The sequence below is a fragment of the Chrysochloris asiatica genome, unplaced genomic scaffold, assembly GCF_000296735.1.
Source record: "Chrysochloris asiatica unplaced genomic scaffold, ChrAsi1.0 scaffold00028, whole genome shotgun sequence".
In the NCBI taxonomy this organism is placed as follows: domain Eukaryota; kingdom Metazoa; phylum Chordata; class Mammalia; order Afrosoricida; family Chrysochloridae; genus Chrysochloris; species Chrysochloris asiatica.
In genome coordinates, this window is record NW_006408546.1 from 3,597,889 (window position 1) to 3,610,327 (window position 12,439).

The 12,439-nt window shown below is 38.7% G+C and overlaps 1 protein-coding gene across 1 annotated transcript in view; it reads left to right on the forward strand.

The window, feature by feature from the left end:
- Positions 1-12,439, forward strand: part of COL6A6 (collagen, type VI, alpha 6) — a 158,481-nt gene that overhangs the window by 18,190 nt on the left and 127,852 nt on the right. Inside the window, exons 8-9 of the mRNA XM_006846634.1 lie at positions 11,083-11,426; positions 11,511-11,589. Coding sequence (XP_006846697.1) covers positions 11,083-11,426; positions 11,511-11,589 — 423 coding nt within the window. The remainder of the gene's footprint in view (positions 1-11,082; positions 11,427-11,510; positions 11,590-12,439) is intronic.

Genomic DNA, 12,439 nt, shown 5'->3' on the forward strand with positions numbered 1-12,439 from the left:
CTCATATGGATGCGAAAACTGGACAGTGAATAAGGAAGATTGTAGAAGAATAGATGCCTTTGAATTGTGCTGTTGGAGGAGAATATTAAAAGTGCCATGGGCTGCCAAAAGGACCAATAGATCTGTTTTGGAAGAAGTGCATCCAGAGTGCTCCTTGGAGGCCAAGATGGCTAAACTTTGTCTCTCATACTTTGGACATATTTTCAGGAGGGAACAGTCGCTGGAGAAGGATATCATGCTTGGCAAGATGGAGGGTCGGAGAAAAAAAGGAAGACCCCCAACAAGATGGATTGGCCAGGTGGTATCATTGATGGACTCAAGTGTGGCAGTGGTAGTGAGGTTGGCCCAGGATCGGGCATTGTTTCATTCTGCTGTGCATGGGTTGCTATGAATTGGTTCTGACTCAATGGCACCTGACAACAACAACAACAATGCTATCAGAACTCCTTGTATAATTAACTACTCCTTGTAAATAATAATCCCTTGGTTTCTGCCAAGGATAGAAAAGCTGAAAATCTTCATGTGAAAAAAGAAGAAAGCTACACTGTTGTTACCAAGGCATTGCTGGAGACAGACTGATTGCAGTTCCCTGTTCTATAGCCATTTTCTCTTGGGAAAGATGTTTAACTTCTCTAAATTTAATTTTCTCATCTGTCAAATGTGAGTGATAGTAGCATCTAGTTCAAGAGAACTTTGCAAGGACTGATAAGAAAATCCATACTTAAGCCTTACTTTGAATAAGCATGACACTTGGGATGAATTATAAAGTCGCTTCATTTTTGTCTACCAGTGACTCATTTAATTTATTCATGGTGTCTGTCTTCCCTCACCCCTAGTCACTTTCAGGAAATAAATGAACCTCCTGTTGGTGATTAATAAGTCCATCCCAGCATAACTATTAAAACTGTAAACTTCATTCGAGCTTACGCCACTTTTCCAGGCTATTGCAGGATGCTCACCTGCCATGAGAGAAAAGAATGCAGATTGTTGGCATTTTACCCAGTGTTCCATACCTTTAACTTCTACACCCTCTCCCAGGCTCTGTCTTGCCTACTGTGGTTTCTGAACTCTCCAGAATTGGCAGGGGAAAGAAGAAGAGCTAAAAAGTTGCAGGAAAATTTTTACTCTGTAGCACCTGTCAGAGATTATCTAAAGCTGGGTATTCTTTTCCCCACCCACCTGCATCATCTCCACTCCTGCCACAAAGCATTAAGGATCTGAATCATAGTTCCCTGAGGTAGGATAAGTCTAGCCCAATCACAGATGATCCCATATGCCTTCTTCAGCCCTGGGCATCTATTTGGTGATGCTTCCAACTTTATTCTTCTAAGATCTCTTTGCCTCCTTCAGATAACCTTCTTGAACAGGAAATCAAATGGGCCTGTAATTCTTTCTTATATGGGGCCATATCAGAATACTGGGAAGCAGTAACATATTAATTGCCTCCAACAAATGCTGGAAATTACAGTCTTTCAATGTGGCTGCCTTTCCTTGGCAGGAACAGCAGTATGCCATCCTATGTCTCATTCTTTATAATTATCAGACTTGAGTGATTTTCAAGTTATCTCTTAAAGCCCATTTCTCCGAGTTAAAGATGGTATGTGTTTGAAAAAGGGAGAGTGCATTCGCTGTATAATAACAGCCCTTTCCAAAAATGCTCTTTTAATTTCCAAGTCTCAACCTTTATAGAACTAATGTTAGTTAAAGTGTAACAATCCTATAATTGATTGTTGTTGTTAGTGCATTTGAGTTGGTTCTGACTCATAGTGACCTTGTATAGGATTTCTGAGGAGCCACTGGTAGGTTTAAACTGCCATTCTTGAGGATAGCAGCCCAGTGCTTATCCTACAGAACTACAAGTACTAATTGATTGATTGGTCGATTGTTCTTGTTGTTGTTAAATGTCATCGAGTTGGTTCCAACCCATAGCAACCCTGTAGAGGGTTTCCAAGGAGCGGCTGGTGAGTTTAAACCACTGACCTTGCAGTTCAAACAGACCTTGAGGTTGAGTGCTTATCCTACAGCTGCACACCAGAGCTACAGGCTTTGTCAAGCCTGCTTCATAGTCTCCTCATACTTTACAATATGTCATCTATTGTTTGTGTACCTCAGCCAAACCTTCCATGTTCATGTTAATTTTCTGTTTCACATGAACTACCAACTTCCAGTTTTTAGCTGGATAATTCTCTTGGAACCATTTAGTCTTTACTTGAGAGAGTGAGAGAAAAACCTGTGGAAAGTCAAAAACAGGAGCGTACTCTCCAAGTGTTGAGTTATCTTTAAAGAAAAGTCATGAAATTAAAAAGAATAAAATTATAAGGAAAGTATTTTATTATTAAGATAAACTTTAAATCATTACCCCAACAAGTAAGAATGTGAGGTCTTTGTTGTCCAGCTGTGGGCTGAGGGCAAATGAGGGTGGAATGAACACAGATAAAACTTCAAAGACATGTGCAAATATACTAAGGCTTGCCAGTTCTCCTTAATCTGCAAGTTTTTTTAAAAAAAAAATAAGACAGTAGCTTGAGTAGCTTGTTGTTAGGAATTTTGAATCGATTCTGACTCATAGCGACCCCATGTGACATAATAGAAATATTCCAAAAGATTTCTTAGGCTGTAGTCCTGGTGTGGTGCTGTGGGTTAATGCGCTCTACTGCAAAGTCAGTTTGAATAGCAAAGTCAGTGGTTCAAGCTCACCAGTCACTACTCGGAAACCCTATTCAGGGTCACTATGGGTCAGATCTGATTCGACGACACTTAACAACAATAAATCTCTGCCAGCCATCACTCATCTGCCAGTTTTCATACTGTGGTGGACCCAAGCCATGGTATTTTCAATCGCCTCTTATGCATGTGAAAATTAGACAGTGAATAAGGAAGACCATAGAAGAATTGATATATTTGAACTATGGCATTGGGGAAGACTATTGAAAGTCCTATGGACTGTCAGAAGAACCAACAATCCTGTCTTGGAAGAAGTGCAGTCAGAATGTTCCTTAGAAGCAAGGATGGCAAGACTTCATCTCTTATACTTTGGACATGTTGTCAGGAAGGACCAGTCCCTGGAGAAGGGCATCATGCATGGTAAAGTGGAGGGACAGTGAAAAAGAACATCAGTGAAACAAGATGGGTTCATACTGTAGCAGCAATAATAGGCACAAACATAACAATTTTGTGATGATGGCCCAGGACCAGGTAGTGTTTCATTGTATTGTGGGTCATTATGAGTAGAACTGATTCAATAGCACTTAACAACAACACAATCTTTACTGAAGCAGAAAGACAAGTCTTCTCCCAAGGCACCACTGGTGGTGGAGGTGGGGGGTTTCAGATGACATAGACCTTCTAGTTAGCAGGGGCAGATTTAACACTGCAGCGCCAGGCCTCCCAGACTGAAATCCTGGGTCTGCTTCTTGTTAAATATGTATAACTTTGGAGAAGCCATACCCTTCCTGAGCCTTACTTTCTTCATTTATAAAATTAAACAACCTCTAAGTGTTTCTTTAATTACATACTATGATTTGATATATGTGAAAGGAAGGTCACCTGCAAAGAAATATGAGGCAAATGCTAAGAGTCAATATATCTTGAGTATCTACAAAGTGTCAAGTTTGCTGCTGTCAGCACTTTAAATGCATTAATTGTGTTTAAATCTCCCAGCACCCTAAGTAGTTTGCCCCATTTGTAAGTGAGGAAACTGAGTTTTAAAAGAATATTAGTCACCTGACCACAATCATACAGTAAATAACAGACTAAGCAAATTTGAAATGTGTTTGTCTGACACTAACCCGTTTTCTTTTGTTAAGCAGCTTGTTTTCTTGACATAGTTGTTACCAAGGTTTTCTGATGTGAGTGTTATAAAGAACTAGCATCTAAGTGCCATACTTCATTAATTAAATAGTTGCAATTTATTAAGACATCATGGGTTTGTATCTTTAAAGTCATTCTCATAAGCTGCTGCTGCTAAGGAAACCACATGCTGCTAAGTTATAGGCTTCCAACAGCACAATCTGGTAACAAAACTTGGAATCCACATGACCTGTCATCACAGTCTTTCCAGGAAGTGGTGAAACAAAGCAAGCCTGGATTTGAATCCTAAGTGTGTCATGTAATGAGATTTCAGGCAAGCTTCTTGGAATCTCAGCTGCAAATGAAAAGAGTTTCTACTGTGTTTCATAAGGATACGTGACGTGATGTATGAGAATTGCTTGGTTAATGTTCAGTGAGTATGAGGTGCTATCATAGAACGCTGCAGAGAGTTCCTTGAAATGATCTTATGAAAATAATTACATGGAGTGATAGCATTAGTTCATAGAAGGAAAATTACCAAGAGTTCCTTGGTTTAGACCCTAAATATTTTAGCAACATTTCAAAGCTATATTCAATTTTAATGTCTCAACAAACACCCAATTCTTAGAAACAACTGAACTCCAAACTTCGTTTGCTTACTTTCATCCATGTTTACTTTTCTGTTATGTTTTTGACCCAACAACAACTCTGTCCACCTAGAGGGGACTTCAGGAAATGTTCAGGATTTTGACATGGAGCTGTGATTCAGTAGCAAACAAATCACAAACACCTTATTTTTGCATCTATCATAACAGGTAGATGAATCCAAAAGGAGATTAATGCAAAGGCCAATCTGATTAGAATGAGGTGAAATAAAGACAAAATTTGATTCAAGGAACAAAAGATGGCAATTCCCAACATTTCTTGACAAGAATCTCTGTAGGTTTCTGTCTTAGCTGGGTTCTTTAGAACACAGAGCTTAAAGGAAAGTTTACATGTTAATACTTTGTTGGTGGTATGATCAAAAATGAGAAGCAAGTGTGAGAGGAAGGGAAGCAATGCAGGGATGGAGGGAAAATAATTATAATGTCATGTGTTATTAAGATAGCCACATCTTTTTAAGAAAGCATAACTTGTGTTCTCCCATGTAAACTATCACATAATTCACAATAAAACATTAATAAAAAAAGAAAGCATAACTGGTACCTTGGTTATGTGAGCCATTACCAGAAAGGCTATATATACTATATATATATATATATATATATATATACACACACACACTATATAAGGCTATATACACTATAGAACCACTATATACAACACTCCATCAGAGAAGATTTTTCTGACAATTCTTTCCCATATCTTGCCTTGCACTGGTCGGAAGTTTCATGGAGAGTTAACTCTCTCATCCTACTGGGTTGTGTTATCCAAACACTTTGGGGGGAACTATGACCTACAGTGTACTATATCCAGGACTAAAGTTGTAAAGGGAGCAAAGCCTCCTTGAATTCAGTTGACATGGAGGTGGGCATGAGAGCCATTGTGATCTTTTTCTAGTGGGTGTGATGAAGGTCATGTCAATATTTGGCCCAAACTCCCAGCGTTTGTAAACCAGATACTGGTGGCAGCTAGTACTGTCTGTTGGACAAATGCCCACACCCTTAGGAAGGAGAGGCCATGGAGAGGGAAGCAAGCAAAGCTTTGAGGCATTTACACTGGGTACCTAATTACATTTACAGTACCTAATTATATGTTGTAGATCATAATCACTGTATTTTCATCTAAATTACTCCTTCTTTCAAAGGCCCCAAACAAATTTCTCTTCCATCTCAGCTAGTAGTGACAATAGTCCCATTTTCCCCTTTAAGGTCTTTTCCCAAAACTCTCCAGTCTTCTTATACCCTGATTACTTAACAATATTTATTAATTAAAACTGGCATTATTAACTCTTAATTATGTGCTTTCTTTGTAAGTCAGATCATTAGAACCAGCTTTTGGTTCTGGCATGGAACCATGCCAATGCAGTGGTCTAGTCCAATCCCCTCTTTTTAATTCTTTTGCATGTTTATTTTTAAATATATAGTCTCATTTTTCTAGGTAAGAAAATGCCACAGAGGTTATACAAATTGCCAAAAAGTTATTTAGAAAGAACAGAGTCGCAACAAAATACGTGACTGAAACCAGACTTTCAGATTTTCCACTTAAAGACCTCCCTCTTTCAGGCTGCTACATTGCTTATTTATGAAGACTAGTCAAAGGAGCTCTGGTAGCGTAGTGGTTACGAATCGGGCTGCGAGCCGCAAGGTCAGCAGTTCGAAACTACCAGCTGTCCCGCGGGAGAAAGATGAGGTGTTCTGTTCCCGTAAAGATTTATAGCCTCGGAAACCCTGTATAGGGTCACTATGAGTCGGAACCGACTCCACGGCACACAGCAACAGCAGCAGTCAAAAGCTCAGAATATCGGTCAGTTTTTGTGTCTCCTTTAGCACTGTAGGGTAAGCACTAGACTGCTAACCACAAGGTCAGCAGTTCAAATCCACCAGCCTGTCCTTGGAAACACTATACCAAGTTACTGTGAGTTGGAACCAACTAGATGGCACTTGGAGTCCTGGTGTGGTGCTGTGGGTTAAAGTGCTGAACTGCAAAGTCAATTTGAACCGCAAGGTCGATAGTTCAAGCTCACCAGCTGCTCCTCGGAAATCCTATACAGGGTTGCTATGAATTGGAGCTGACTTGATGACACTTTATAACAACAGATGTCACTGAACAACAACACAGCCCATCCTGTGGGGAGTCCTAGAAGCATAGTGGTCTATGACTTAGGCTGCTAACTGCAAGTCAGCAGTTTAAATCTACCAACTGATCTGTCTGTGGGAGGAAGATGAGGCTTTCTACTCCTGTAAAGATTTACAGCCTTGGAAACCCTATACAGGGTCACTATGAGTCAGAAACGACTCCACGGCACACCACCACCAGGTAGTTAGTCCTATAGATTATCTTCTTCATTTCCCTTGCATTCATTATTCCTTTTCTATCCCCATTCCTTTATTCTAGTTCAATCATTCATTATTTCTCTTCGGAAATGTAATTTTAGGCTTCTTCCTGTCACTCGCTTCCAAATGTGTGCTTGCCTCCAGCTCGTCCTAATCACCATTGTGAGATTTACTCTAAAACACAGCCTTATCATTGAAATCTCCAGCTCTAACATTTTGATAGGATCCTAATTTATGGGCAAGCACCTCCACAGAGTATCCAAGGCTGTTACATAAAAGCCCATGTTAGCAGTATGTGCTATGCTAAGTGTTTCCGAGTTGGTTCTAATTCACAAAGACCTGGCATAGGGTTTCCAAGGAGTGGCTGGTGGGTTTGAACTACTGACCTTACAGTTACAGTCCAGCATTTATCCTGCAGTGCTCTAATTTCACTAACACATGTGGCTGCTAATTCTGGACTCATTTCCCAAATAAAATATTTTTGGTCACATTACTAGCAAATCATTTATCAATTTGAACTAGCTAAATAACCACAAGAAAATTACATAGGTCAGATTTGTAATTCAGCATTCTAGACCAAAAATTGAAATACTCCACTTTTGTAGGGAACTGTTCTTTTTTCTTCTTCCCACAATAGAATGTTTTCTTTGAAAGTACTGACTTATCTTGGTTACTGAAACATTTCCATCTGGGTTTAAACAATGTTTGTCCAAGAGAGGAATATAGATTGGAGAGGAACTTTTAAAACGGTATATGCTGATGCTCCTGACTGACTGACTTTCCTCTTCACTTTCTGAAAATCTGAATTGAGATTTTCAAATAAACTAAAATAGAATAAAATAAGAAGACCAACCTTTCCATCTTTTTGGTAACACACTGATTTACCTTACATTTCATGGTGAGAATTTATTAGCAAATAAAGCTCTTATGGAGCCCTGGTGTGGCACAGCGGGTTAATGCACTGGACTGCAAAGTCTGTTTGAACATCAAAGTTGGCAGCTCAAGCTCATCAACTGCTCCTTGGAAACTCTATACAGGGTTGCTATGGGTAGGAACCAGCTTAACGGCACTTAACAACAACAAGGCTCTTATAGGCCCTTTCCAATTTTTACTTCTCATTAAAAATGATTCATGTTACCAATCATTGTTTTAAGGCATGAAACTGACATTTTAATTTAAAAGACTTACAAATGTCTAACTGGCCATTGTATCCAACTGGCCAGATAACCTGAGCAAACATTTTTCCACACAGCAATTGTCTGCAAAGCTGCTGATCTAAACAAAGCAAATTAAAAATAAATACTTGTTATTTTGTCAAACAAGTCATATGTGTTGATTTTGCCTAAGAAAGTTGTAGTTTTTAACCAAATTCTTAAGTTATATATTGTATGTCTTGTTAAAACAAAAAATCATATTAAGTAAATAATGGAAACTGGTTAAAGTTTATTTAATATACAGTTTGCAAATCAGAGTAACATTTTGACTAGGGAATCAAATAATTCCATAGAGTAAAGAAAATCCACCCTATCTTATTGGAATTATTGTTGTACTTCATGACTGGTCGTGATATATTCTGTTTGATACTGAATGTGATGCCATTCCTCTTCAATTTGTCATTCCTGGCATAGTAAACCATGTTATTGTCACATTCAAAATGGCCAACACCTGTCTATTTCAGCTCACTAATGCCTAGGATATCGATGTGTATGCGTTCCATTTCATTTTTCAAAATTTCCAACTTTCTTACATTTGTACTTCATACTTTCCATGTTCTAATTATTAGTGGATGTTTATAGCCGTTTCTCTTCATTTTGAGTTGTGCCCCATCAGCAAATGAAGGTCTCAAGGGCTTTACTCCATTCGTGTTATCACGATCAACTCTACTTTAAAGAGACCGTTCTTTCCTAGTTGCATTTCATGTGCCTTCCAACCTGAGGGGCTCAAGAATATATCAAGATCAGTCATGAAGTACAACACTGTCCATGATAGGCTAATATCCATATGACTAAAAGGAAGACCAGTTAATACCACTATTGTTCAAATTTATGCACCAACCACTAAAGCCAGTGATGATGAAATAGAAGAATTCTACCAACTTCTTCAGTCTGAAATTGATCAAACATGCAATCAAGATTTATTGATAAATTACTGGCAAGTGAAATGCAAAGGTTGGAAACAAAGAGGAAGGATAAGTAATTGCAAACTATGGCCTTAGTGATAGAAACAATGCTGGAGATCACATGATCGAATTCTGCAAGACCAATGATTTGATCATTGCAAATGCCTTTTTTAAACAACATAAAAGGCAATATGGACCCCACCTGATGTAATACACACAAATCAAACTGACTACATCTGTGGAAATAGATGATGCAAAAGCTCCATTTGTTGTTGTTAGGTGCCATCGAGTTGGTACTGACTCATAGCAACCTTATGCACAGCAGAATGAAACTGGCCCGATCCTGGGCCAACCTCAGTAACTGGTCCTTCTTGACAATATGTCCGAAGTATGAGACACGAAGTTTGGCCATCTTAGCCTCCATCTTGGCTGCACTTCTTCCAAAACAGATCTATTGGTTCTTTTGGCAGCCCATGGCACTTTCAATACTCTCCTCCAACACCATAACTCAAAGGCATCAATTGTTCTACTGTATTCCTTACTGACTGTCCAGCTTTCGCATGCATATGAGGTTATTGAAAATACCATGGCTTGGGTCAGGCACACCTTAGTCCTCAAGCTAACGTCTTTGCTCTTCAACACTTTAAAACGTTTTGTGCAGCAGATTTGCCTAATGCAATACGTTGTTTGATCTCTTGATTGCTGCTTCCTTGAGTGTTGATAGTTGATCCAAGAAGAATGAAGTCCTTGACAACTTCAATATTTTCTCCATTGATAAGAATGTTGTTTATTGGTCCAGTGGTGAGGATTTTTGTTTACTTTACATTGAGATATAATCTATACCAAAGGCTGTGCTCTTGAATCTTCATCAGTAAATATTTTCAGTCCTCTTCACTGTCGGCAAGCAAGGTTGTATCATCTGCATATCGCAGGTTGTTAATGAGTCTTCCTCCAATCCTGATGCCATGTTTTTCTTCATAGAACCCAGCTACTCGGATTATTTGCTCAGCATACAGGTTGAATAAGTATGGTGAAAGAATACAACCTTGTCACAAACCTTTCTTAATTTTAAAAAACATTCAGTGTTCCCATGTTCTGTTCAAACAACTGCTTCTTGGTCCAGGTATGGGTCTACCCAATTCCATGGATCCCAGAAATCTGGATTTCAGGAAAATTAAAACTGTTGCACAGACTTTATCCTTCTCTAATTAACTACCTTTCAGAGGCTCAGCTTGAAATATCAAGCCCCACCTAACTTCTCAAATGCTCAAATTTCCCTGGAGTGAATAAGAATAAAAGCAAAGCACTGTTAATGCAACATCTCAAAATGGTGGGGACGTTGGCTCCCTGAGTAGCTGGGCTCTTGAAGGCAGCACCATCTTTGATAGAGTTGAATACGAATAGAGTACTTTGGTGTTTAGTTTCTTCACTTCTAGGAGTCCTGGTATGGTGCTGTGAGATAAGTACTGGACTGCTAACAGCAAAGTTGGCCATTCAAATCCACCAGCTACTCCTCAGAAACCCTGTGCAGGATTGCTATGAGTCAAAACTGACTCCATAGCACTTAACAACAAAAACAATAAGGACTCAAACAAAGCAAGATCTTAAAGGCTTCTTGGATTTTTATGATGTTTTTAATATTTCTTTTCTGGGTGAATGTTAGGAGACAAAAAGAAGAATCAGAGACATTTTTAGAAAGGTACATCATAAGAGACCCTTCTTTTAGGAAAGTACTTTGTGATTTACTGTTTCTTAGATACTTTCATATTTACTTTATAACTTGTAATTTAATGTTTGTTGACTGACTTCAATTTATAAATAGCATGAGAGAGCTTTATTAGTTTAGACTACTGACATTTCTAGGACAGTAATTTAGAACTGTTTAAATGACTGCATAGCTTTTTCAGTGACCTCAATAAAATCTTTCAGAACTTTAGTTACTATAGAATTATCTAGATTTTATAGCAGCTTATTAAAAAAAAAGAGTGCACATTTGCATTTTTCACAGGTACTAAAGAAGAGATTTTCATCTTCTTCCATTACTTAGTCTTCCTTGTTTCCAAGTTCATAACTGGAATAGAATTAATTCCTAGTCCCTTGAATCAGTCATGGCCTGTAAATCATCTAAATAAAGGTGTTTTTTAATCTAATAAAAGATATTTATGTTTTGAATCCTAGATTGTTTTGTGGACATCGTGGTGGGATTTGACATCTCAACTCAGCAGAAAGGGCAACATTTGCTTGAAGATCAGTCTTGGATGGGAACCTATCTTCAAAACATCTTACGTGCGGTCAGCTCCCTCAATGGGTTAAGTTGTGAAGTGGGAACAGAGACTCAGGTTAGTGTCGCTTTTCAAGTGACAAATGCCATGGAAAAATACTATCCCAAGTTTGAGATCTACAGTGAAAATATCTTGAACAGCTTGAAGAATGTGATAGTTAAAGAGCCATCTCTTCTCAATGCAAACCTCTTGAGTTCACTGTGGGATACATTTCAGAATAAATCAGCTGCTCGAGGAAAGGTAACTTGCTTTTATGTTATTTGTTGATCAATAGTTGCAGAGACCTTCTTTTTACTCATCTTTCTTTTTTGAATACTTTCCTAGGTGGTTCTTTTATTTTCAGATGGATTGGACGGTGATGTTGAAAAACTTGAACAAAAGTCTGATGAACTCAGAAAAGAAGGTACTGAGTTTGGGGAAGCAATGGAAAAGGAGTATCTATTAACTTTATCATCTTAGCACTCAACCCTGGCTCTTAAGTTTCCAGGCATTCAAATAACACTGGCTTTTCCAACCTCTCCACTCTGGATGTACTTGGCAGAGCAAATGAACCCTCAGACCATCTTGGCATCTATTTTTGCCTCATGCTCTAAGTGTATGAAAAAGGCCAAAATACAAAGTTCTATCCTTTGTCTTGCATTATTGTATTTCTTCATCTTAAGTTTTCTTGGACAGTGTTCCTGTCTCCCTTGTCCCATATTATCTAACATTGCTACTTCTTTAGTGTTAGTAGAAGTATAGCATATATTTCTCTTACACCAAGAAAGAAGGTGTTAGCTTAAGTATCTTCTTCTAAAACTAGTTTCCAGCGTTGCAAGCATCATTGGACAAGTTTACCTTTGTTTGGGGAATTTTCAATCAGTTCCTTCCTTTGTATCAAAGGAACCCTGTGGTTAAGTGCTTGGCTGCTAACCAAAAGGTCAGTGGTTTGAGCCTACCAGCTGCTCTGAGTAAAGACCTAGCAAGATGCTCCTGTAAAGATTATCGCCTAGGAAACTCCCACAAGGCAGTTCTACTCAGTCCTACAGGGCAGGGTTGCTATGAGTCAGAATCGACAGCAACGGTTTTGGTTTTGGTTTCCTTCTTACCATAGTTGGAACAGCTATGGTGTTGTATCAGTTTTAAAAGCTCTTACACTGGACTTGGGCTTTAGGATCCAGTGGCATTTGGCCTTAGTGTCAGTTCTTATTAAAATGTGGGTCGGGAGAAGAAAACTTCATTCATCTGTGCTGGTTTGATTTCAAAATACTGTC